A 26,630-nucleotide genomic window follows, 5' to 3' on the forward strand; every position below is an offset into this window, starting at 1 on the left:
CCCGGGCCCCGGCGCCGGTGCGGTCCGGTCCGTCCCGCCATGGGGCCCTTTGGCTTCCAGCTGCTGCTGTGGGCGCTGTGTCCCGCCATCCGAGGCCCCGTGGGTAAGTGGGAGGGGGGCGCGCGGAGAGGAGGGGGGCGGCTAATTCTGCTCTCCTGTAACCATCCTCACAATAACAATAATAGTGATGGGATTTGTTAAGTCCTTCCCACATGTCAAACACTGTCGCGAATTAGGTTGGACGCAATCCCTAGCCCCATTTTACAGCTGAAGGGACCGAGGCCCAGTGAAGCGCGGTGACTTGCCCAAGGTCACCCAGCAGACAAGTGGTGGAGATGGGATTAGAACCCACGTCCTCTGACTCCCGGGCTCTTGCCACCAGGCCATGCTGCTTTACCGGTGCTTGATAATAATAATGATATTTGTTAGGTGCTTGATAATGATAACAATAATAATGATATTTGTTAGGTGCCAAGCACTGCTCTAAGTGCTGGGGTAGATACAGAGTAATCATCATCATCAATCGTATTTATTGAGCGCTTACTGCGTGCAGAGCCCTGTACTAAGCGCTTGCGAAGTACAAGTTGGCAACATATAGAGACAGACCCTACCCAGCAGTGGGCGTGGGTTACCTCATTTTTCGATGAGGGAACTGAGGCACAGGGAAGGGACTTGCCCAGAGTCACCCAGCTGACAAGTGGCGGAGGCGGGATTAGAACCCACGACCTCCGACTCCCAAGGCCGCGCTCTTGCCACTGGGCTTGCTGTGCGTCCAGTCAGGGCCCCATCCGTCCCACGGACTGATGTGCAGAGGAAGCGTTGGCTGTCGTTGCTGGGACAGAGCGCTCAAGTCAGAGCCCGGGGAAGGGGTTCGGCGGGGGGTTTAGAGATTTGGTGTCATTTGGGGGTCGCCCAGGGCTCTGTCAAAGCCCCCCCCCGGCTCCCAAGGCCCTTGTGCATCCAGTGAGCGGCCGTGCAAGTGGGAGTCGCTCGAAGGGCCTGGCGGGGTCACCCCAGAAAAGAAGGGGTACCAGTCTGCTTTTGCAGGCCCACCCACTTCGCAAGGGATCCTCTGGCACCCCCACCCATGGATACCCTAGAAACAACCTGCGGGCCCGAGAGGCAGAAGGACTTGGCCCCTTGTCAGCTGTGTGACCTTAGGCAAGTCACTTCACTCCCCTGGGGCCCAGCTGCCTCATCTGTAAAACGGGGATGAAGATCGTGAGCCCCCATGTGGGACATGGACTGGACTGTGCCCAAACCAGTTACCTTGGATCCACCTCTGTGCTTAGAACGGTGCCTGGCACTTAGTAAACGTTTAACAATTACCACAGAAAAAAAAATCTGCGCCAGTGAGATCGTCTTGAAACCGAAGGACAATTTATTTCAGATATTTGAGCCCAGGCCTGGGAGTGAGACTTGTACTTCCCAAGCGCTTAGTACAGTGCTCTGCACACAGTAAGCACTTAATACGATTGAATGAATAAATGAATGTGCCAAGCACGGCTCTATTTATTTATTTGGCTTGTACGTATTTATTCTGTTTATTTTATTTTGTTAATATATTTTGTTTTGTTGTCTGTCTCCCCCTTCTAGACTGTGAGCCCGCTGTTGGGTAGGGACCATCTCTATATGTTGCCAACTTGGACTTCCCAAGCGCTCAGTACAGTGCTCTGCACACAGTAAGCGCTCAATAAATACGATTGAATGAATGAATGAATCCTGTCTCTGGCCTGGAATTCCCTCTCCCTTCATATCTGACAGACTATCACTCTCCCCACCTTCAAAAGCCTTATTAAAAGCACATCTCCAAGAGGCCTTCTCTAAACCCTCATTTCCTCTTCTCTCCCTTCTGTGTTGCCTCGCGCTTGATTCGCACCCTTTCTTCACTCAGCTCCGCAGTAATTCATGTACATATCTGAAATGTATTTGTTTACATTAATGTCCGCATCCCCCCTAGACTGACCTCAGGTTTGTTTTTTGTTTTTTAAAATGGTATTTGTTAAACACTCACTATGTGCCAGGCACTGCTAAGCGCTGGGATACAAACCGGTTAAGCGGGTTGGACACAGACCATGTCCCACATGGAGCTCACAGTCTTAATCCCCATTTTACAGTTGAAGTAACTCAGGCTGAAGAGATGTTAAGTGACTTGGCCAAGATCACACAGCAGAGAGGTGGCATAGCCGGCATTAGAACCCAGGTCCCTCTGACTTTCCGGCCCGTGCTCTACCCATTAGGCCTCACCGCTTCTAGTTATGAGCAAGGGACTTGTCTACCAACTGTTATATTATGCTCTCCCGAGCATGTAGTAACAGTGCTCTGCCCACGATAAGTGCTCAATACATACCATTGATGGATATTATCAACTACCTTTGATTGATATTATCAGCCGATTAGGAGAGTCATCATAGCAAAGTCCAAGCGATAGCCATAACTGTAGTTTTTGACATTTTAACTCCGAGTTAAGGAAAGAAAAGTTTAGCTTCACAATCAAACCGGTTTGAAATAGCTGATATGTTTATTGATTAAGGTACTGGGCATTTATTGTACGCCAGTCACTGAGGAAGATCCAGCACAGCAAAGTGGATACATTTCTGCCCCAATCCAGGCTCACAGTCCGAGAGCAAAACACAATTATACAAAAAGTGGTTAAAGTGCTTACCGTCGGTTGGTTGCTCGTATGAGGTCTGCACTATGGATCCTGTGTCTTGTCAGCCTCTCCCCCTCCCTGCCCTCACAAACCCAGCCTTAGGAGAATTTCAGCATCAATGGGATCTTCCTCAAGCCCCCAAAACAACTCTGTATACATGTGTGAGTATATGTATGAGTCTCATCGTCATCATCATCGGTGGTATTTATTGAGCACTTACTGTGTGCAGAGCAATGTATTAAGCGCTTGGGAGAGGACAATACAACGGACTTGGACACTTTCCCTGCCCACAATGATTTTTCAGTTTGGATGGGGAGAAAGATGGTGATAGGAATAATTAATTTATAGTATACAATAGACATGTGGATAAGTACTGTGAGTCTCTTGTTTGTAAATTACTGAGGAGCCTCGGCCTAGTCAAGAATAATGATAGTGTTAAGCGCTTCCTGTGTGCCAAGCACTGTGCTAAATGCCGGGTAGATACAACGCAATTAGGTCAGACAATCCCTATCCCACATGGGATTCGCCGTCCAAGAAGGAGGGAGAACAGGTTCTATATCCTTATTTTACAGATGAGGTAACAGGCACAGAGACATTGTGATGTGCCCAAAAGTCATACAACAGGCATGTGGTGGAGCCAAGAGTAGAAGACTCTCGAGCCGTGCACTTTGCACCGGGCCACGCTGCCTGTGTGAAAGAAGAATGGTGGGTGCAACAAACAAAAATGTTTTATAGCCGTTGAGGATGCCGTTGGGAGCGTACTTATGTAAAAAAAAATATATATATAATGGTGCTCATTAAACACTATGTTCCGGACTCTGTTTTAAGTGCTGGGGTAGATACAAGACAATCCACCTGGTCAGAGTCCATGTCCCACATGGGGCTCTTTCAGTTCGTTCTGAATGCTGTCGCATATGTGGTTTTTTGTTTTTTTTCAATTTCCACTTCGCAGATGAAGATGAGATTTCCTTGTCTGAGCAGCAGAAGCCGACAAAACCACCTGCCTACTCCAGCGGCGACGAGCGGCCCAGGGAGACGGTTCAGTACAAGATGGCAGAAATAGCTGATGCCATGATGGGCAGTGAAGCCAACCGCGATCATCTGGAACTGTTGTCGTTGCTTCCAGGAGAGGCATCGGACAGGCCGATCTCAGAGCTCCGTGCTGGCGCTTGTGAGGCAGGAGTGCAGAGCTCCGAATGTGACAGCAAAGAGAACCTGTTTTCTTTATCTAAATCCAGAACAGACGTTCCAGAAAAAGGAGAAGGATATAATTTAGCCCTGGTGCATGCCGGTCCATCGCCCGCTGAAGAAGCTAATGGCACTGAGAGCCTGAAAACTCCCAAAGTGAACTGTGACGAGAGAGACGTTACAGGAATGGAAAATCCCACTCTGCAGATATTAAATATTTCACAAGTAAGTAGTAGTTTATTTCCATATTGTCCTTTTTTGTCTGTTTTCACTTTCTTTGTCATCACCAGAGGTTGTTTATTTGTCCATCTCTGAGTTTACGTGCAGAAATTATTTTACATTTTGGTGGTATTTTTTTCAAATGTATGATTACTAGTGTTATAGCACTTGTTAAGTACTTATATGTTCATTCAGTCGTATTTATTGAGAGCTTTCTGTGTGCAGAGCACCGTACTAAGCACTTGGAAAGTACAATTCGGCAACAGAGACAATCCGTACCCAACAACGGGCTCACAGTCTAGAAGGGGGAGACAAAACAAAACAAGTTTTGCAGTTCATCTGCAAAACAAAACAAGTAGACAGGCAACAGTAGCATTTGACAGTTCAGAGAACCCAACCCCTCTACTCGTCTGGTCACGTTTGCGCCAGGACGTTGGGGCGTTCACAGGAACAAGAAAACGTAAACATGAGCCATCACGGACTCTTGTAGGTCGGACACCAGGGTTGTCTGATCATCATCATCAATCACATTTATTGAGCGCTTACTGTGTGCAGAGCACTGTACTAAGCGCTTGGGAAGTACAAGTTGGCAACATATAGAGACAGTCCCTACCCAACAGTGGGCTCACAGACTCACAGTCTAGTCTGATGCCTTTCCCTTTACCCACTGGCTTTGTCGTTCAAGGGTATGCTCAAAAAAGCAATTGGGCTTAATATTGATAATCATCATGAATTCTGAGGTCAAAAAGGAGTTTTAAAAATTGCATGTCTGTGCTCTGTAAAAATTTGAAACAGAAGCCTATACAAAAACAGGAAGAACGGAGTTCACTAAAACAAATCATATTCCTTTTTTCATACGTGATATGGGTTATCCACAAAAAAGATGAACTATTTGTCTGCCTTTACCTGGATCTCCATATTACATTCAGTTCAAGAAATTGCCAAGCATGAAACACAGTGCAGGCAAATATGCCCTTAATACCTCGGAAAGAAAAACACTGGAAAGAATACCAAAATTTTTTAAAGCCCCAAGAGAATTAACTGTTCAAGAATATAAAAATTAAGATATGAGATTCAAATGACACACTGTGGAAACGTTTAACAGGGAGAGCACAGAAGTTCAGGTAAATGTTTTTCTTTGAGTGACCCATTCTCATTCTACTCCATACTTCTTTCTGCTCGGTAACTGTAGCACAGATAGCAACCAAGGTCTTTGAAAACATTTGCAAAATCACCATGTAGAACCATGGACAGCAGAGCATTCTCATCCCTTGTGTGGGATCTCATCTCATCTCATGGATCCCGTCTCATCCCATACATGTCAAGCACCGTTCTAAGCCGCTGGGGTGGATAGAAGATAATTGGGTTGGACACAGTTCCTGTCCCACATGGGGCTCACAGTCGCAGCAGGAAGGAGTAGGATTAATCCCATTTTTACAGATGAAATTGAGGCACAGAGAAGTGAAAGGACTTGCCCAAGGTGACACAGCAAACCAGTGGCAGAGTCTGAATTAGAACCCAGGCTCTTTAACTCCACGGCACGTGCTCCAGTAGGCGAAGCTGTTTCCTGTTGCTTTTGTGTTGAAACAAGCACTTGGTGATTCTCTAGGTCTTTTTGTGGCAATTGCACGGAAAGCAAGAGAGGGCTAATTAGAGAAGCAGCGCGGGCCTGGGAGACAGAAGGACCTGGGTTCTAATCCCGGCTCTGCCACTTGTCTGCTGCGTGACCTTGGGCAAGTCACTTAACTTCTCTGTGCCTCAGTTCCCTTATCTGTAAAATGGGGATTAAGACTGTGAGCCCTGTGAAACAGGGATTGTGTCCATCCCAGTTATCTCGTATGTACCCTGGCACTTAGTACAATGTCTGGCACGTAGTAAGCGTTTAACAAATACCACGGTTATTATTAAGCAATCTGAAGCTGTCTTTGGGATTTGTCAGTTGTATTTGTTAAGTCCTGTTTGCCAAGTGCTATGCTAAGCATTAGAGTAGATTTATGAAAATCAGGCTGGGCACAGTCCCTGTCCCACATAGGGCTCACAGTCTTAAAGGGGAGGCAGAACAGGTATCAGATAAATCTCTTTTTTTACCACTGAGGAAACTGAGGCTCAGAGAAGTGCAGAGATTTGCCCAAGGTCATCCAACAGGCAGTGTGTGGAGCTGGGTTTAAAGCTCAGGCCCTCTGAGTCTCAGGCCCGTGCTCTTTCCACTAGGCCACACCGCTTCTCTCCTTGTTGATGGGGAATTAATAGATTAAGGGAGATGGAATGATGTCTGGACTATCTAGTTCTCAGCCCAGCTAGCATTTCCAGGATGGTGTTTCTGCCTTTGCCTCGAGGATCTGAATTGAAACAATTCTAAATCTACGTTGTTTTTTCTAACATAGTTGTTAGTCTAAGTGCCAACTCCTTGGAGTCTATCAGCTCTTCCCTGGCTCCCATCCCTGCTCTTCCCAAGTTTCCGACAGTTCACTCTGGGCTGAAAAGAGAAGGAGCATGGTCAAGTGGAAAGAGTAGGGGGCTGGGAGTCAGAGGACCTGGGTTCTCATCCGGGCTCTGCCTCTTCATTCATTCATTCAATCGTATTTATTGAGCACTTACTGTGTGCAGAGCACTGTACTAAGCCACTTGGGAAGTACAAGTTGGCAACATATAGAGACGGTCCCTACCCAACAGTGGGCTCGCAGTCTCGAAGGGGGAGACAGTCAACAAAACAACACATATTACCAAAATAAATAGAATAGTAAATATGTACAAGTAAAATAAATAGAGTAATAAATCTGTACAGACATATATACAGGTGCTGTGGGGAGGGGAAGGAGGTAGGGCGAGGGGGAGGGGGAATGGGGGAGAGGAAGGAGGGGGCTTAGTCTGGGAAGGCCTCCTGGAGGAGGTGAGCTCTCAATAGGGCTTCGAAGGGAGGAAGACAGCTAGCTTGGCGGATGTGCGGAGGGAGGGCATTCCAGGCCAGTGGGAGAGCTTGGGCCGGGGGTCAACGGCAGGACAGGCGAGAATGAAGCACAGTGAGGAGGTTAATGGCAGAGGAGCGGAGGGTGCGGGCTGGGCTGTAGAAGGAAGGAAGGGAGGTGAGGTAGGAGGGGGTGAGGTGATGGACAGCCTTGAAGCCAAGAGTGAGGAGTTTTTGCCTGATGCGTAGGTTGACTGGAGATTTTTGAGGAGGGGCGTAACATGCCCAGAGCGTTTCTGCACAAAGATGATCCGGGCAGCGGCGTGAAGTACACACTGAAGTGGGGAGAGACAGGAGGATGGGAGATCAGAGAGGAGGCTGATGCAGTAATCCAGTGGGGATAGGATGAGCGATTGAACCAGCAGGGTAGCGGTTGGGATGGAGAGGAAAGGGCGGATCTTGGCGACGTTGCGGAGGTGAGACCGGCAGGTTTTGGTGACGGATTGGATGTGAGGGGTAAACGAGCGAGCAGAATCGAGGATAACCCCAAGGTTGCAGGCTTGTGAGACGGGAAGGATGGTAGTGCCGTCAACAGTGATGGGAAAGTCAGGGAGAGGGCAGGGTTTGGGAGGGAAGATAAGGAGTTCGGTCTTGGATGTATTGCGTTTTATATGGCGGGCAGACATCCAGATGGAGATGTCTTGAAGGCAGGAGGAGACCCGAGCCTGAAGGGAGGGAGAGAGAGCAGGGGCAGAGATGTAGATTTGGGTGTCATCAGCATAGAGATGATAGTTGAAGCCATGGGAGCGAATGAGTTCACCAAGGGAGTGAGTGTAGATAGAGAACAGAAGGGGACCAAGAACTGACCCTTGAGGAACCCCTACAGTAAGGGGATGGGAGGGGGAGGAGCAGCCCACCAAAGAGACTGAGAATGAACGGCTGGAGAGATAAGAGGAGAACCAGGAGAAGACAGAGTCTGTGAAGCCAAGGTTGGATAGCATGTTGAGGAGAAGTGGGTGGTCCACAGTGTCGAAGGCAGCTGAGAGGTCGAGGAGGATTAGGATAGAGTAGGAGCCGTTGGATTTGGCAAGCAGGAGGTCATTGGTGACCTTTGAGAGGGCAGTTTCCGTGGAATGTAGGGGATGGAAGCCAGACTGGAGGGGGTCGAGGAGAGAGTTGTTGTTGAGGAATTCGAGGCAGCGCGTGTAGACAACTTGTTCAAGGAGTTTGGAAAGGAATGGTAGGAGGGATATGGGATGATAACTAGAAGGTGAGGTGGGGTCAAGAGAGGGATTTTTTAGGATGGGGGAGACGTGTTCATGTTTGAAGGCAGAGGGGAAGGAACCAGTGGAGAGTGAGCGGTTGAAGATGGAAGTTGAGGGGAGGAGGAACGGAGCGAGAGATTTCATAAGATGGGAGGGAATGGGGTCGGAATCACAGGTGGCCGGAGTAGCACTTGAGAGGAGGGTGGAGATCTCATCTGAGGGCACTGCTGGGAAGGATGGGAGAGTAGCGGAGAGGGTTGAGTGCCCCGGGGGGTTGGGGAATGGGGAGGAGTGACTTTGGGGAGCTTAGACCTGATGCTAATTTTACTAATGAAGTAGGAGGCCAGATCTTTGGGGGTGAGGGATGGAAGAGGGGGAGGAACAGGGGGCCTGAGAAGGGAGTTAAATGTACGGAAGAGCTGATGGGGTTGATGGGCATGGGTGGCAATAAGGGAGGAGAAATAATTTTGTCTGGCAGAGGAGAGGGCAGAAAATTGGTACAATAGCAGCTAAAATGGTGATTTTGAGCACAAATCACCATTTCCTGGCTCCGGCCTTTTCTTTCCACCCACACAGCCGCTCCTCTGGTCCAAGTGCTTGTCACATCGTGGCTAGCCTCTTCACATCAGCCTCCTCATTGATCTCCCTGCCTCCAGGTTCCCTTCCCCATTCTGCATCACACAGCGCTGCGTGGACCATCTCGGCACACATCTCTCCACTCCTCTAAATCCTCCATTGGCATCCTCTTTCCCTGTACATCAAAGACTCCTCACCTCCCTGCCTCCAGGCTCTCTTCCCCATTCTGCATCACACAGCGCTGCGTGGACCATCTCAGCACACATCTCTCCACTCCTCTAAATCCTCCATTGGCATCCTCTTTCCCTGTACATCAAAGACTCCTCGCAAGTGGCTTCAAGGCACGCCACTCTTTCTTCCCATCTTTTGTATCCGCTCCCTTCAGCCGCTACTCCTCAGCTCGTTCTCCTCATTCCTCCAAGGTGAACCTTCTAACTCCCCCTCGCTCTGTAGTCTCCTACTTTTCCCCCCTCCTGTCTGTCTCCCCTGTTAGGGTAAGCTCCTTGTGGGCAGGAAACATGCCTTATGCGTCTGTTACGTTTTCCCAAGCATTTAGTACCACACGCCTGTCCTCACCGGGCACTCGGTAAATACCATTAATACTGCTACTACAGCCACTATGCAGTGGCACCGAATACTTTAAAAATAAAATTCCAAAATGAACATGAGAGCATTAAAGGGTAATTCATCCGTAAAGAACTTATCATTGTGCCAAAATATCAGTGTGAATTCTGAGCTCCATATTATAGTAGAAGCAGATGCAAAGAAGCATTGCGGCCTAGTGGATAGAGAATGGGCCTGCGAGTCAGAAGGACCTGAGTTCTAATCCCAGCTCCTCCATATGTCAGCTGTGTGACCTTGGGCAAGTCACTTCACTTCTCTGGGCCTCAGTTCCGTCATCTGTAAAATGGGGATTAAGACTGTGAGCCCCATGTGGGACAGGGACTGTATCCAACCTGTTGAGCTTGTATCTGCGGTGCTTTGTACAGTGCCTGGCACATAGTAAGTGATTAACATATAATAATAATGATGATGGTATTTGTGAAACACCATATGCCAAGCACTGTTCTAAGCACTGGGGTAATCATCTTGTCCCACGTAGGGCTCACGGTCTTAATCTCTATTTTACAGTTGAGGTAACTGAGGCACAGAGAGGTTAAATGACTTGCCCAAAGTCACACAGCTGATAAGTGGAGGAGGAACAAACACCACAAAGAAAAATGTCCATTCTGATGCAGAACGGTAGAGTCCAGGCATTGGTAAATCTCGGCGTGGGTGCCAGAAAGCGGCATGGCAGACTGCCACCATGCTAGCCACTGTCACAGTTGCGTGGGGTTGCCTCGTTTTATGCCTCTATTATTTATTATTATTCGAGTATTAAACACTTATTATATGCCAGGTGCTGGGGAAATATAAAATGATCAGTTTGGACAAAGTACATGTCTCTCAGGGGTCTCCCACTCCAGAAGTAGGGTGAGCAGTAGGGTGTTTTATCCCCATTTTAAGCCCTCTTTTCCCTGGCTCCCTCTCCCTTCTGCGTCATTGATGCACTTGGATCTGGGACCTTTGGACATTTGATATTCGCCCCAACCCAACACATCACTTATTTATTCACATTAATGCCTGCCTCCCCCTCTAACCAAGAAGCTTGTTATAGCTTGGGAACGTGACTGCTAATTATTGAACTCTCCCAAGCGCTTAATACTGTGTTCTGCACGTAGTAAGCGCTCAGTGAATACCATTGATTGGTTAATTTTACGGATATGGGAACGGAGTCACCGAGAGGATGGTGACTTAACCAGCCCAAGGTTACCCAGTAGTTGGGGTGGGACTAGAACTCGGGTCTTCTGCTTCCCAGATCCTCTTTTTTTCCCGCTACAACAGGACTCAGTCCATCAATCAGTCAATCAGTGGTATTTATTGAGCGCTTACTCTGTGAAAGCACTGTACTAAGCGCTTGGGAGAGTACAACAGAATTAGTGGACACGTTCCCTGCCCGTAATGAGCCTCCAGTCTAGAAGGTACACATATACGGTGCATATGAGAAGCAGCGTGGCTCAGTGGAAAGAGCCCGGGCTTTGGAGTCAGAGGTCATGGGTTCAAATCTTGGCTCCGCCAATTGTCAGCTGTGTGACTTTGGGCCTCAGTTCCCTCATCTGTAAAATGGGGGTGAAGACTGTGAGCCCCACGAGGGACAACCTGATCACCTTGCAACCTCCCCAGTGCTTAGAACAGTGCTTTGCACATAGTAAGCGCTTAACAAATACCATCATCGTCATTATTATTATTATTATTATTATTATTAGCGCTAGGGTTTTGTACAGTCTTAGTAATGACCCTTGCACATTCCCGCTGCCATGTTATTCATTCATTCAGTTGTATTTACTGAGCACTTACTCTGTGCAAAGCACTTGGGAGAGGGCAATATAACGACCCTGTCATTCTTGCCTGCCTACAGGACAGTGCCCTGCATGCAGTAAGCGCTCAATAAATACAACTGAATGAATGAACCTGGCGGAGAGGCTCTGGAAGTTAGAACAAGGCCCGGGGGAGGAAATCCCAGGGAACCTAGATGCCCGAGGAGCCTCGCAGAACTTGTGTTCATGTCCAGCACTTAGAACAGTGCCTTGCACATAGCACTTAACAACTGCCATTATTATTATTATTATTATTATTATTATTATTTTATCATCATCATCATCATCTATAAATTACTTATACTAATGTCTGTTTCCCCTTCTAGACTGTAAACTCCTTGTTGGCAGGGAATGAGTCTGTTTACTGTTGTATTGTACTCTCCCAAGCGCTTAGTACAGTGCTTTGCAAACAGTAAGTGCTCAATAAATGTGATTGACTGATAAGCCATCCCCTCTGAGAAGCCACCGTGGACCACTGCCCTTGAATTGGCTTGAATTGGGCTCCTTCCCCCAGAATCCTCCAGGAAATCGATCCTCATGGAAAAATATGTCCCAATGCCTGGAATAATCGCAGTTTGGATAGTTCTGTTGAGATGGAGCGAAAATCAACTGATCAGTCAGTCATCATGGTATTTATTGAGCGCTTACTACGTGCAGAGCAGCAGCGTGGCTCAGTGGGAAGAGCACGGGCTTGGGAGTCAGAGGTTGTGGGTTCAAATCCCGGCTCCTCCACTTGTCTGCTGTGTGACTTTGGGCAAGTCACTTAACTTCCCTGGGCCTCAGTTCCTTCCATCTGTCAAATGAGGATGAAGACTGTGAACCCCACGTGGGACAACCTGATTACCTTATATCTATCCCAGTGTTTAGAACGGTGCTTGGCACATAGTAAGCGCTTAACAAATACCAAAATTATTATTATTATTACTGAGTGCTCGGGAGAGTGCGTTGCAACAGAGTTAGCAGATGTTCCCTGTCCTGTGAGTTTACTGTCTAGAGGGGGAGACAGACAGTATAAATAAGTAATTTGTAATATATAATTTAAAGATATATAGTTAAGGGCTCTCAGGTTGAAGATAGGGCAAATATCAAATGCTCAAAGGTCACAGATGGTTCTGAGAACTTCAGTAATTGAATACTTCTGGTATAGGACACAGTATAGCCTAGTGGAAAGAGCAAGGGCCTGGGATTCAGAGGACCTGGGTTCTAATCTCAGCTCTGTCATTTAATAATAATAATAATAATAATGGCATTTATTAGGCACTTACTATGTGCTAAGCACTGTTCTAAGTGCTGGGGAGGTTACAAGGTGATCAGGTTGTCCCAAGGGGGGCTCACAGTCTTAATCCCCATTTTACAGTTGAGGGAACTGAGACACAGAGAAGTTAAGTGACTTGCCCAAAGTCACCCAGCTGACAATTGGCGGAGCCGGGGTTTGAATCCATGACCTCTGACTCCAAAGCATGCGCTCTTTCCACTAAGCCATGCTGAATGTATCTGTTTTTGTATTTTTGTATTTTTGTACTGTAGTCTCCCAAACGCTTAGTTTAGTGTTCTTCATACAGTAAGCACTCAGTAAATGATTGACTAACTCTCCAACCTGATTATCTTGTACCTACCTCAAGCTTAGTACAGTGCTTGACATACAGTAAGAGCTCAACATGCCATTATTACATAAGGAAGGACCTTGAAAAATATGGCAATTTTTGTCTGTCTACCTCATTAGATTGTAAATCTCTGGAGAGTAGGGAGTCTGAGTCTTGGTTTACATTTTATGCATTCAATAATATTTATTGAGCGCTTACTGTGTGCAGAGCACTGTAGTAAGCGCTTGGAAGGCACAATTCGGCAACAGAGACAATCCCTGCTCAACAATGGGCTCACAGTCTAGAAGCGGGGAGACAGACAAGAAAACAAAACAAGTAGACAGGCATCAATAGCATCAATATAAATACATAGGATTATAGATATGTACACATCATTAATAAAATAAATAGAATAATAAATATGTATATATATATACACAAGTGCTGTGGGGTGGGAGGGGGGTAGAGCAGAGGGAGGGAGTCGGGGCGATGGGGAGGAGAGGAGGAGAAGAGGAGAAGGGGGGCTCAATCTGGGAAGACCTCCTGGAGAAGGTGAGCTTTCAGTAGGGCTTTGACGGGGGGAAGTGTGGTAGTTTGGTGGATGTGAGAAGAGAGGGCATTCCAGGCCAGATGTAGGACAGTTTATCCTTCCAAATGCACATGGCTACACTGGTGATAATGAGGATGCTCCCCTCCTCCCCTTAGCTGCTCAGGAGATAGTCATTCATCAGTTTAAGAGTTAAGCAGCTAAGTGATTGAATTATGCCCAGGGAAGGGGAGGGAAATCTGATCTCCACTGTACAACGGATCATTTTCCGTAGCAATGATAGTACTCACGAAGCACAGTGCAGAGCACTGAGCTAAGCACTGGGAGGGAATTAGACACGGTCCCTGTCCCTCAGAGCCGATTAGTAATGAACATTTCTTTCCTTTGTCACAGGACCTGATGGAATTTCTAAATCCAAATGGCAGCGACTGTACACTGGTCCTGTTTTACACACCTTGGTGTCGCTTTTCTGCTAACTTGGCCCCGCACTTTAACTCTTTGCCCCGGGTATTTCCGGCCCTTTATTTTCTGGCCCTGGATGCTTCTCAGCACAGCAGGTATTTATCGTTAATGACTTCCAAGTGACCTCCTTGTTGTCATTTCCGGGGGAGGGCAGCACCCCTGCGGGCAGAGCTAGAGGAGCAAGGATTAAAAGGTGCAGCAGGAGGGATTTAAGTCAGAAGGCCTTGGCAGGATTGTTCCATGCCTGTGCATTCTCATCATCATCATCATCATCATCATCAATCGTATTTATTGAGCACTTACTGTGTGCAGAGCACTGTACTAAGCGCTTGGGAAGTACAAGTTGGCAACATATAGAGACAGTCCCTACCCAACAGTGGGCTCACAGTCTAAAAGGGGGAGACAGAGAACAAAAACAAACATACTAACAAAATAAAATAAATAGAATAGATATGTACAAGTAAAATGAATAAATAAATAGAGTAATAAATATGTACAAACATATATACAGGTGCTGTGGGGAAGGGAAGGAGGTAAGATGGGGGGGAAGGAGGGGGGACGAGGGGGAGAGGAAGGAAGGGGCTCAGTCTGGGAAGGCCTCCTGGAGGAGTAGGGCCTTGAAGGGAGGAAGAGAGCTAGCCTTGGCGGATGGGCAGAGGGAGGGCATTCCAGGCCAGGGGGAGGACGTGGGCCGGGGGTCGATGGCGGGACAGGCGAGAACCAGGTACGGTGAGGAGATCAGCGGCAGAGGAGTGGAGGGTGCGGGCTGGGCTGTAGAAGGAGAGAAGGGAGGTGAGGTAGGAGGGGGCGAGGTGATGGACAGCCTTGAAGCCCAGGGTGAGGAGTTTCTGCCTAATGCGCAGATTGATTGGTAACCACTGGAGATTTTTGAGGAGGGGAGTAATATGCCCAGAGCGTTTCTGGACAAAGATAAGCCAGGCAGCAGCATGAAGTATGGATTGAAGTGGGGAGAGACACGAGGATGGGAGATCAGAGAGAAGGCTGATGCAGTAGTCCAGACGGGATAGGATGAGAGCTTGAACGAGCAGGGTAGCGGTATGGATGGAGAGGTAAGGGCGGATCTTGGCAATGTTGCGGAGCTGAAACCGGCAGGTTTTGGTGACGGCTTGGATGTGAGGGGTCAACGAGAGAGCGGAGTCGAGGATGACACCAAGGTTGCGGGCTTGTGAGACGGGAAGGATGGTAGTGCCATCAACAGAGATGGGAAAGTCAGGGAGAGGGCAGGGTTTGGGAGGGAAGACAAGGAGTTCAGTCTTGGACATGTTGAGTTTGAGGTGGCGGGCAGACATCCAGATGGAGATGTCCTGAAGGCAGGAGGAGATGCGAGCCTGGAGAGAGGGGGAGAGAGCAGGGGCAGAGATGTAGATCTGGGTGTCATCAGCGTAGAGATGATAGTTGAAGCCGTGGGAGCAAATGAGGTCACTAAGGGAGTGCGTGTAGATCGAGAACAGAAGGGGACCAAGCACTGAACCTTTGGGGAACCCCCACAGTAAGGGGATGGGAGCGGGAGGAGGAGCCCGCAAAAGAGACTGAGAATGAACGACCGGAGAGATAAGAGGAGAACCAGGAGAGGACAGAGTCTGTGAAGCCAAGGTCAGATAGCGTGTTGAGGAAAAGGGGGTGGTCCACAGTGTCGAAGGCAGCTGAGAGGTCGAGGAGGATTAGGACAGAGTAGGAGCCGTTGGATTTGGCAAGCAGGAGGTCATTGGTGACCTTTGAGAGGGCAGTTTCCGTGGAATGTAGGGGACGGAAGCCAGACTGGAGGGGATCGAGGAGAGAGTTGTTGTTGAGGAATTCTAGGCAGCGCGTGTAGACGACTCATTCAAGGAGTTTGGAAAGGAATGGTAGGAGGGAGATAGGGCGATAACTAGAAGGTGAGGTGGGGTCAAGAGAGGGTTTTTTTAGGATGGGAGAGACATGGGCATGTTTGAAGGCAGAGGGGAAGGAACCAGTGGAGAGTGAGCGGTTGAAGATGGAAGTTAAGGAGGGGAGAAGGGATGGAGCGAGAGATTTCATGAGATGAGAGGGAATGGGGTCAGAAGCACAGGTGGCCGGAGTAGCACTTGAGAGGAGGGAGGAGAGCTCCTCTGAGGATACTGCTGGGAAGGATGGGAGAGTAGCAGAGAGTGTTGAGAGCCGGGGGGTTGGAGAAGGGGGGGGAAGTGACTCTGGGGAGGTCGGACCATTCTCCTCCTCTGGTGGTCTGTAAGAAAGGATGGATCCATCTCCTCATCTGGATGGTACCGTTGTAATCCTGCCTGAAGGCAGGGAGATGGGGTCATTAGGTAAGGTCTCCTCCAGCCCTGGGATGCTGTGATGACTGTTAGCAAGTTGGCAGGCAACCTAGCCTGCCCCAGTCAGCTGGATAAAAGTGTACTGCAGTTAATTCAATCGTATTTATTGAGCGCTTACTGTTTGCAGAGCACAGTACTAACTACTGTACTAAGTACTAACTGCCGCTGTCACCTCCGCAACATCACCAAGATCTGCCCTTTCCTCTCCATCCAAACCGCTACTCTGCTGGTTCAATCTCTCATCCTATCCCGACGGGATTACTGCATCGGCCTCCTCTCCGATCTCCCATCCTCCTGTCTCTCCCCACTTCAGTCTATACTTCACGCTGCTGCCCGGATCATCTTTGTGCAGAATGCTCTGGGCATGTTACTCCCCTCCTCAAAAATCTCCAGTGGCTACCAATCAACCTATGCATCAGGCAAAAACTCCTCACTCTCGGCTTCAAGGCTGTCCATCAACACACCCCCTCCTACCTCACCTCCCTTCTTTTCTTCTACAGCCCAGCCCACACCCTTGGCTCCTCTGTGGCTCACCTCCTCACTGTGCCTCGTTCTCGCCTGTCCCACCGTCGACCCCCGACCCACGTCCTCCCACTGGCCTGGAATGCCCTCCCTCCGCACATCCGCCAAGCTAGCTCTCTTCCTCCCTTCAAAGCCCTACTGAGAGCTCACCTCCTCCAGGAGGCCTTCCCAGACTGAGCCCCCTCCTTCCTCTCCCCCACCCCATCGCCCCCGCCCCATCTCCTTCCCCTCCCCACAGCACCTGTATATATGTTTGTACAGATTTATTACTCTATTTTACTTGTACATATTTACTATTCTATTTACTTTATTTTGTTAATATGTTTTGTTTTATTGTCTGTCTCCTCCTTCTATACTGTGAGCCCGCTGTTTGGTAGGGACCGTCTCTATATGTTGCCAACTTGTACTTCCCAAGCGCTTAGTACAGTGCTCTGCACACAGTAAGCACTCAATAAATACGATCTGAATGAATGAATGAATGAATAAGTGCTTGGGAAGTGTAAGTTGGCAACATATAGAGACGGTCCCTACCCAACAACGGGCTCACAGTCTAGAAGGGATGTGCCTGACGTTTTGAGAAGTCCCCCACTAAATGAGCTTTTTGAACCCAGATTTAGCTAGCACTCCCTTTTGCTTCTCTTCCGTCGCCATTTTTCTCCCAACACTTAAAAAAAAATCCAAATTTCACTTAGAGTCCAGGTGATTTTTCTTTTTTCAGGCTTGTTTAATGAGGCATTTTAAAATGACGGTGATCGAGAATCTTGTTTAGTCGTTAGGTGTCTGCACCCACAAAGCCGTGGCTCACTCCTCAGCTGAAGCAGTTACACCGCAGCTGCCGTAATTCCAGGCTACTTCCGGACAAACATGCCCGATGGCTTTTTGTCGGAGTAGTGTAAGGTTTGTGGGAGAATCGGGGGTGATGGCAAAGCACTTGGAAACACGAAGGACTCTGTAAATGGGGAAAAGAAGCCCTTCAGTAAACGATCCTGCTACCCCTTTATAATAGAGGCAATATTTCTGTCTTCCAGATCCTAACTGGTCTCGTTAATGCTTTCCCACAGCTGGGCTTGCGTGATCTGGAAGGATCTACAGGTTTTGTTTTGTTGTCTGTCTCCCCCTTCTAGATTGTGAGTCCGTTGTTGGGTAGGGACCGTCTGTACGTGTTGCCGACTTGTACTTCCCAAGCGCTCAGTGCAGTGCTGTGCACACAGTAAGCGCTCAATAAATACGATTGAATGAATGAATGGAAAAATGACTTGGCCGTATTAGCAGTTTTCCCTTTGAACTTGTTTCCCATGTAATCTTTTATAGTGTTATTTACGCATTATGAATTATTAGGTACTTACTCATTCTTGGTGGTCTCGAGGCCCAGCGCAGGTCCATTTTCGCAGTTCATGGAATAATGGTGGTATTCATCAAATCTGTGGAGGACGCCGGGTGTATTCATTCATTCATTCTGTCATATTTATTGAGCGCTTACTACGTGCGGAGCACTGTACTAAGCACTTGGGAGAGTACAGTACAACGGTAAACAGACACATTCCCTGCACACGACGAGCTTACAGTCTAGTGGGGAGAGTAAATGACGGATTTGAACATAAGCGCAGTGGGGCCAGGGGTTGGGGGGTTGAACAAAGGGAGCAAGTCAGGGTGATGCAGAAGGGACTGGGCGAAGAAGAGAGGGGGGCCTCTTGGAGGAGATGTGCTCTCAAAAAGGCTTTGAAGTAGGGGAATGTGATTGTCAGAGTATATTGATTGGGTTATCCTGGAGAGCCTAATAATGATAATAATAGTAAATGTGGTATTTGTTAAGCTCTTACTATGTGCCGAGCAATGTACGAAACATTGGAGTATATACGAGATAACTTCGACTCCGAGTCCCACTTGCCACCTGATCTACGAGATAATCAGGTGGCAAGTGGGACTTGGAGGCTAAGTTGAGGGGAGAACAGGTATTGAATTCCCATTGTGCAGATGAAGGAACTGAGTTGCAGAGAAGTGAAGTGACTTTCCTAAGGTCACACAGCAAGTACATGGCAGAACCGAGATTGGAATCTCGGTCCTCTGACTCCTTGATGCGTATTCTTGACACTAGGCCATGCTGTTTTTCTATATAAGTAATTGTGGTATTTGGTAAGGGCTTACTAGGCCTCAAGCACTGAACTAAGTGCTGGGGCAGACACAGGATAATCGTGTCCCACATTAGGCTTACAGTTGTTTGTTTTATGTTATTTGTTAAGCGCTAGTGTGTGTCAAACACTGTTCTAAGCACTGGGGTAGGTACAAGTTAATTAGGTCAGACAAAATCCCTGTTCCTCATGGGGTGCACAGTCTAAGTAGAAGGGACAACAGCTATTTAATCCCTATTTTACAGTTGAGGAAACCAAGGCACAGAGAAGTGACTTGTCCAAGGTTACACAGCAAGCAAATTGGCAGAGCCAGGATTAGAATCCAGGTCCTCTGACTCCGAGGCCCATGTTCTTTTCTCCAGGCACACTGCATCTCACTGTCTGAGTAGGAAGAAGAACAGGTGATGAATTCCCTTTTTACAGTTGAAGGAACCGAGGCACAATACAGTGACTTGCCCGAGGTCACACACAGCAGGCCAGTGGTGGAGCCGAGATGAGAACCCAGATCCTGTGATTCCCAGGCCTGCGCTCTTTCCACTAGGTCAGCTGCTTCAGAAGCAACTCCTTCAGAATTCAGTGATCAACTCTAGGTGATGGGATAAGCAAGTGAAGAAGTTGAATTGGGAGAATATCAGGGTGCTCTGCGGAAGTCTGAAAAGCGGACTGCACAGCTATGATGGGTGATAGAGTCTTTCCTGCTACCGCAGTGTGGATTCTTGCAAACCCTTGAGATCAAAACACTGTCTTGCGTCAACTGTTATTTCAACACAAAGGAGGAGTAGGTTGAAGAAAATTGAAATAGTTCCTCACGGGGTAAAATTCAAGAAAGTTGTGTGATTGGAGGTGGCACTTGGATGCTCCTTTGCTGACCCAGAAGCAACAGAAGTACGTCACGTTATGTAGGTTACGTAGCGTAAAATCATGACATCAGGACATGTGAAATGGTTCTTGGAAGAAACCTTCAACCCAGAGCAGGTTGCCCGGGAACTCCTAACTCTCCCCCGCAAAACCCCCCGAACTGCTCTAGGGCCTTTGTGCCCCCTCCTGGGGCTTGCCAGCGGGACCTGAAGGAGAGGGAGGCTGGGCCCTTCAGATAAAAAGAGCAGACGGATAGGTTTTGGGTGTCCTATCCTTACCCAGCCAAGGGAGAGACCAGCTGAAAACTCGTTGTGGAAGGTGAACAAGGCCTTCGCGAGCTTGTTTCAAGCTGTCTGCATTGTCTGACCCCAGTCTTAACAGCCCTCAAGCACAACGTGTTCAAAATTGAAATCCTCATCTTCCCTCCCAATTCTCTCCTCCACTTAACTTACCCATTGGGGTTCACAGTTCCATCTTCTTCCTCATCTCCGGAGCCCACCGCCATGGCATCATCCTTGACTTTGAATCCCATATTCAGCCGTTTGCCAAATCCTGTCAGTTTTTCCTCCACAACATTTCTGAGATCCACCCCTTCCTCTCCATCCAAACGGCCACTGGTCCAGGTTCTCGGCATATCCTGGCTTGACTGCTGCATCAACTTCCCATCTCTCCCCGCTCCACTCCATACTTCTCTGTTTTCTCAAATGTCATTCTGCCCTCAGAAACCTCAAATAGTTGGCCTGGTCTTCTCTACATCTGGCAGAAACTTATGACCATTGACTTGAAGGCACTCAATCACCTCTCTCTCTCGTACTTATTCACTTTGCTCACACTACTCCCTAGTTTGCACCCTTGATTCCCAGTAGTCTTTCTCAGGGCTTAGGACTGTATGTTGCCCATTATCACTGCTTACTAAGCGCTATTGGTTATATATAGCATATTGCTACAGTATGGCAGTTGAGGGATTATCAGGAGTTAGCGTAGGCTGAGAAGAGAAGCTCAAATTCTAGTTCTGGATTAGCTTGCCAAGTGACAGGCAAATCATTTCACTTCTCTATTGCTCAGTTTCCCCGTCCATGAAATGGGGATAATAACTGCCCCGCCTTAGCTCACAGCGATGTAGTTGAGATAACTGACATTACGTCCTGGGAGCGTTGCAGAAGAAAGGTTGTTTGTACATAAATTCAGGACACTCTCAGAGTGGCTGACATGCCAAAAACGAGGCAAGGTGCTTTGTGTCTCCCTCTCTCTCTTTGGAAATAAGTAAGGTGTTCTCTCGGAGAGTGTAAGCTAGCCTCCTTTATTTTCTAGCCCCGCTCAGGTAGGTACTTACTAGAATACTTGTCCGTTTCTTGCTCCACCACTTAGATTTCCAATATTTTTGCATTTAATTGATTTTTCCAGTGTTAGCAGCACAGTGTTCTCTGGAATTTTGGTAAATAGTAAGGTTCAGTTGGAAGGTGCTTAGTATAGTGCTCTGCACGTAGTAAGCACTCAATAAAGATGAGTTCAGTGTTAATTGACACCTATTTGTTTTGTTCTGTTGTCTGTCTCCCCCTTCTAGACTGTGAGCCAGTTGTTGGGTAGGGACCATCTCTATATGTTGCTAATTTGTACTTCCCAAGCGCTTAGTACAGTGCTCTGCACACAGTAAGCGCTCAATAGATACGAATGAATGAATGAGTAAATATCGTTGATGGATTGATTGCTGGAGCTGGCCGCTGGGTTCGTATTCATTCACTCATTCAGTCGTATTTATTGAGTGCTTATTGTGTGCAGAGCACTGTACTAACTTCTTGGGAGAGTACAATACAACAGTGAACAGACACTGCCTGCCCACAGTGAGCTAGCAGTCTAGAGAGGGAAAACAGACATCAATTAGAGATACGTACATAAGTTCATACGACAGTTAATTCCCCAAATAAATAAGAAACCTGGCAGCCTTTCTTCCTGTAGATTTGTGGTCAAGCAAGTGTTTTATTAAGTGCAAGTCACCATTTTTTAAACATGTTTTCCAATCCACTCCTCTTTACAGTTTGTCTACTAGGTTTGGTACTGTGGCCGTACCTAACATCCTACTCTTTCACGGAGCCAAACCAATGGCCAGATTTAATCACACCGACCGGACACTCGAAACTCTGAAAGCCTTCATTTTTAATCAAACAGGTATGTAGGAACCATCTCCCTGTCGGTCGCGTTTTGCAGGTAGACCACGGTCTTCTGGAGATATGGATCTCACCAAAATGTGCATCGTACTTCCGAGGGCCCGAGGTTTCCGGGTGTCAGCACCAACCTGCTAAATAACCCCTCAAAGGTTGGTGGTAGAAAAGCTTAAGCATTTCATTTAATGAGCCGGATTTTCCCCTTTTGTCAAAAGAGCCGGGACTTTCTGAATTCCAGAGAGGGGCTGAGGTCCGTGCGGCGTCTCCACTCCCCGGGCCTTTGTCCTTGGCCTTGTATAGAGCCACCATGTGTGGTGTGTATTGTCGCTTTCAAGAGATTCAAGAGACATTCAAGATCCCCCACATTCTGCTGTCGCTGCCGTCTTTGGCATCTGCCCAGTAGTCCTGTTAGAGAGTCCTGCTTCTAGTAAAGATTAGGAGGGAGGTTGTTTTCTCCTCTCCTCTCCTCAGTGTCAAGACTGTGTCATCATACCCAGCCCCAATCTTTTTTATAGAGTTTTGTAGCTCTTTACCAGCACTTGTCTAAAATTAATTTTAACTAATTAAAATGAATTACTGGTAATTACAAAATGATCAGTAATTTTCTCTGGCATTTCCTCCCGGCATTCATGCGCCAGTCTTGTCCTTCATTCTGCTGCCACCGATTGTAAATCCATTTTGTCTGTCCATCTCCCTTGTCGACAACGTACCTGAGGTTCCTGAAAGAGAACCCCACCCCAGTATAATTACTGCTCCAAGAATAAGTCGCTGGATCAAGAAGTCCAAAGGCAATGCCGTATACTGGATGTAGGCACGCGTGACCCTTCCACAGTGGTGTACTGGCCAGTGGTCTCCAGCCCGAGGAATGGAAGAGGAGCAAATTACTGTCCTTCAAGTGCTCCTTTTTCCCCCGCCAACACCCACACTCCTCCCCAGTTCTGCCCTCAAAGATGGGCATTCCTCCAGTATTCTGGGGGGACTTTCCGCGTAGGCTGTAAGCTCCTTATGGATAGGGAACTTGACTACCCACCCTACTGAGTTGTTGTTATTATTATTATTATTATCATACTGTGCTCTCCCAAGTGCTTAGTACAGTGCTTTGCACAGAGTAAGCACTCAATAGACACGATTTAATTGAACTGAGCGTTTTATTTTGCAGACAACAGACTCAGAAATCTTTTGAGCCTTTCTGAAAAGGGCCCCAGAGATTAAATTGAAAGGGACTTTCTAACCGAGGAAAAAACGAGCTTCTGAGTTAGCACTCTGGGTTTGAAATGCATGTTCCTGAGTTGTTGAGAGAGTCTAAAGTGGAGACTATAAGCCAGCCTTGGCCCACCTGAAATGGAAGACCCATTGTGCTTACCAGTATGAAGGTGCTCAGAATACAAACAAGCTCTTCCTTTTTAAATTAAAATGGACATTTCTGAACCTGATGCTGAAGAGGTGACCTTTTACAATCCCAAGTGCCTAAGTGAAAGGAATTGGAAGTTTCATTTTTTATAGTAGCTCTATAATAGAATGATTGTCATAGTGAAAGAGATTCTCTTAACAAAATACACTCAGTTCTTCCACAAAAGCATCTTTCAGCTAGAACACTGTGAGGAAACTAACTAATCCCCCTCCTCTCCACTCCATCCCTTCCATCCCCCCTGCCTTACCTCCTTCCCTTCCCCACAGCATCTGTATATATGTATATATGTTTGTACGTATTTATTACTCTATTTTACTTGTACATATTTATTCTATTTATTTTATTTTGTTAATATGTTTTGTTTTGTTCTCTGTCTCATCATCATCAATCGTATTTATTGAGCGCTTACTGTGTGCAGAGCACTGTACTAAGCGCTTGTCTCCCCCTTCTAGACTGTGAGCCCACTGTTGGGTAGGGACCGTCTCTATATGTTGCCAACTTGTACTTCCCAAGCGCTTAGTACAGTGCTCTGCGCACAGTAAGCGCTCAATAAATATGATCGAATGAATGAATGAAAGGAAATCAGGGAATATCCTTCTGACAATATGCAGCTGGTTGTGGCGACAGAAGAAACAGTTGTGTGTATATCATAATAATAGTAATTATGGTATTAGGCGCTTTCTATGTGCCAAGCACTGTTCTAAGCACTGGGGTAGATACAAGGTAAGCAGGTTACTCTCGTGGGGCTCACTATCTTAATCCCCATTTTACAGAAGAGGTATTGTGTGGCATCGGGCAAAACATGCGTGATTTAGGGCGAGTTTTCCAGAATGCTTGGTTCATGAAGAACGTTACCTTCCATGTTATAGGGGAACTGAGCCTGAAGGTCGTTTTCCTGCTATGTTTTACTAAAAGACGTTAGCTTAATAACAGTGCTGTTATTTTAGCAGTAGACAGTTCACTGGGTCATTCCACTTTGATGGGTAGAATGAAAAGCAGTTTTATCTTAAATGTATTTAACCCGTTAATTTTTCTTTCAGGAATAGAGGCAAAGAATGATGTGGTAGTGACAGAAGATGACCTAATAGGCCCTCTCCCCAGTACTTTAACAAAAAGCGTGGATTGGCTGCTGGTGTTCTCTTTGTTATTTTTAGTGAGTTTTATCATGTACGCTACTGTTCGGACGGAGAGCATTCGGTGGCTTATTCCAGGACAAGAGCAAGAACACCAGGAGTAAGGATGGACTGGAAAAAAACATTATGCTTACATTTCAGGAGTCTGCACTGCAGTTTCATTAAATTTCCTTCACTGGGGTGGGGTAGGGAGTGGGGGTCATTATTTCAGGTCAACAGATTCAGCATTTCGTTCAGCTACTGGATGTATATGTTGTCCATGGACTGTGTAAGCTAGTAATGGAGTAAACGTGAAAAGATTCATTCGGTAGATGGGTGTGTTCTTTTTATTACATGGATTTAAGCATTTTTCAGGGGAATAAAAATAATTCTTGATCAGCGAGCAGAAAATAAGTGTACTGTCCCTAGCCTGTCTGAACTTCCGGAGGTTTGAAATTTGTGATAATGCTGAAAATTCCTTAATTCCCTAGAATTTCAAAATCCTTGGGTCGTCTCTGATCTTGGAATTTCTCTTTCAAATGCCACAGTCCGATAGGTGCCTTAAGGAAAGTGTTGCTTGTGGCGTCACAGGTAGCAGCTGTTTTGTCTGTTGGCTTTTCTTCAGGGACAATGAAGTGTTATTGATGTATATGATAATATAAATAAAGAATAAATAATTGATAAATAATATATTTGCCTTTACAATCAATTTTTTTTCCATGAAAGGAGTACCGGAGTGGAGCTTTGTTCGGGTAGTTAGTTTAGTTGCATCAGGGCTGACAGAAAAGTGGAGAGAGGATTTATTTCAATCGTATTTATTGAGTGCTTACTGTGTGCAGAGCACTGTACTAAGTGCTGGAAGGTACAGTTCAGCAATTGATGTTTTTAAGGTGTCGATTTTGGCCCAAGCTGTCCCAGTGAGGCACCTCAACAACTGAACTTTGAATTCTGACTGTAAAGCAGCCTCCAAGTTTAAATTCAAGAATGTATTACTATCGATATTGAAAGCAATATATAGCATTCCATTCTAGGTTAATTCTTTAGCATTGTGTATCTCACATAAAATGAAACGTATAGAGTGAGTATTGAGCGTGGCTCAGTGTAAAGAGCGCGGGCTTGGGAGTCAGAGGTCATGGGTTCGAATCCCGGCTCTGGCAGTTGTCAGCTCTGTGACTTTGGGCAAGTCACTTTACTTCTCCGGGCCTCAGTTACCTCAACTGTAAAATGGGGATTAAGACTGTGAGCCCCACGTGGGAAAATCTGATCACCTTATATCCTCCCCAGCGCTTAGTACAGTGCTTTGCACATAGTAAGTGCCTAACAAAAGCCATTATTATTATTATTACTGGAACAGTGCCTTTTAAATCAAATACTGCTAAAGCAGTCCAGCCCTAAAATATATCTGATCAGGTGTAGAGTTAAAAATGGGGTTGAGGAACCAAATGTGAATGTAAGTAAATTTATGGCAAAAAGCAAATGCTGTACCTTTGAAAAACAGGGGTTCTGAAGAAGGGAAGTAAGCCCAAAACTAAGTCTGGAGGCAATATCTGGCTTACTGCTTTGGGATCCATCAGGTCCGACCTCCCCAAAGTCACTTCCCCCCCCTTCTCCAACCCCCCGGCTCTCAACACTCTCTGCTACTCTCCCATCCTTCCCGGCAGTATCCTCAGAGGCGCTCTCCTCCCTCCTCTCAAGTGCTACTCCGGCCACCTGTGCTTCTGACCCCATTCCCTCTCATCTCATGAAATCTCTCGCTCCATCCCTTCTCCCCTCCTTAACTTCCATCTTCAACCGCTCACTCTCCACTGGTTCCTTCCCCTCTGCCTTCAAACATGCCCATGTCTCTCCCATCCTAAAAAAACCCTCTCTTGACCCCACCTCACCTTATAGTTATCGCCCCATCTCCCTCCTACCATTCCTTTCCAAACTCCTTGAACGAGTCGTCTACACGTGCTGCCTCGAACTCCTCAACACCAACTCTCTCCTCGACCCCCTCCAGTCTGGCTTCCGTCCCCTACATTCCACGGAAACCGCCCTCTCAAAGGTCACCAATGACCTCCTGCTTGCCAAATCCAACGGCTCCTACTCTGTCCTAATCCTCCTCGACCTCTCAGCTGCCTTCGACACTGTGGACCACCCCCTTTTCCTCAACACGCTATCTGACCTTGGCTTAACAGACTCCGTCCTCTCCTGGTTCTCCTCTTATCTCTCCGGTCGTTCATTCTCAGTCTCTTTTGCAGGCTCCTCCTCCCCCTCCCATTCCCTTACTGTGGGGATTCCCCAAGGTTCAGTGCTTGGTCCCCTTC

The 26,630-nt window shown here is 47.2% G+C and overlaps 1 protein-coding gene and 1 long non-coding RNA gene across 2 annotated transcripts in view; one reads left to right on the top strand and one right to left on the bottom strand.

Annotated features, from left to right (window-relative positions):
- TXNDC15 (thioredoxin domain containing 15) lies at positions 1-25,014 on the top strand. Its single transcript, XM_038772123.1, has 5 exons — positions 1-103; positions 3,606-4,066; positions 13,747-13,910; positions 21,675-21,805; positions 24,253-25,014. The coding sequence occupies exons 1-5, from the start codon at positions 40-42 to the stop codon at positions 24,447-24,449; spliced, it is 1,017 nt and encodes a 338-aa protein (XP_038628051.1). The 5' UTR covers positions 1-39; the 3' UTR covers positions 24,450-25,014.
- LOC119950124 overlaps positions 21,593-26,630 on the bottom strand; it is an 11,419-nt gene continuing 6,381 nt past the window's right edge. Inside the window, exon 2 of the long non-coding RNA XR_005457337.1 lies at positions 21,593-22,520. This is a non-coding gene — a long non-coding RNA (uncharacterized LOC119950124). The remainder of the gene's footprint in view (positions 22,521-26,630) is intronic.

Source organism: Tachyglossus aculeatus, chromosome X1, assembly GCF_015852505.1.
Source record: "Tachyglossus aculeatus isolate mTacAcu1 chromosome X1, mTacAcu1.pri, whole genome shotgun sequence".
Taxonomy (NCBI): Eukaryota; Metazoa; Chordata; class Mammalia; order Monotremata; family Tachyglossidae; genus Tachyglossus; species Tachyglossus aculeatus.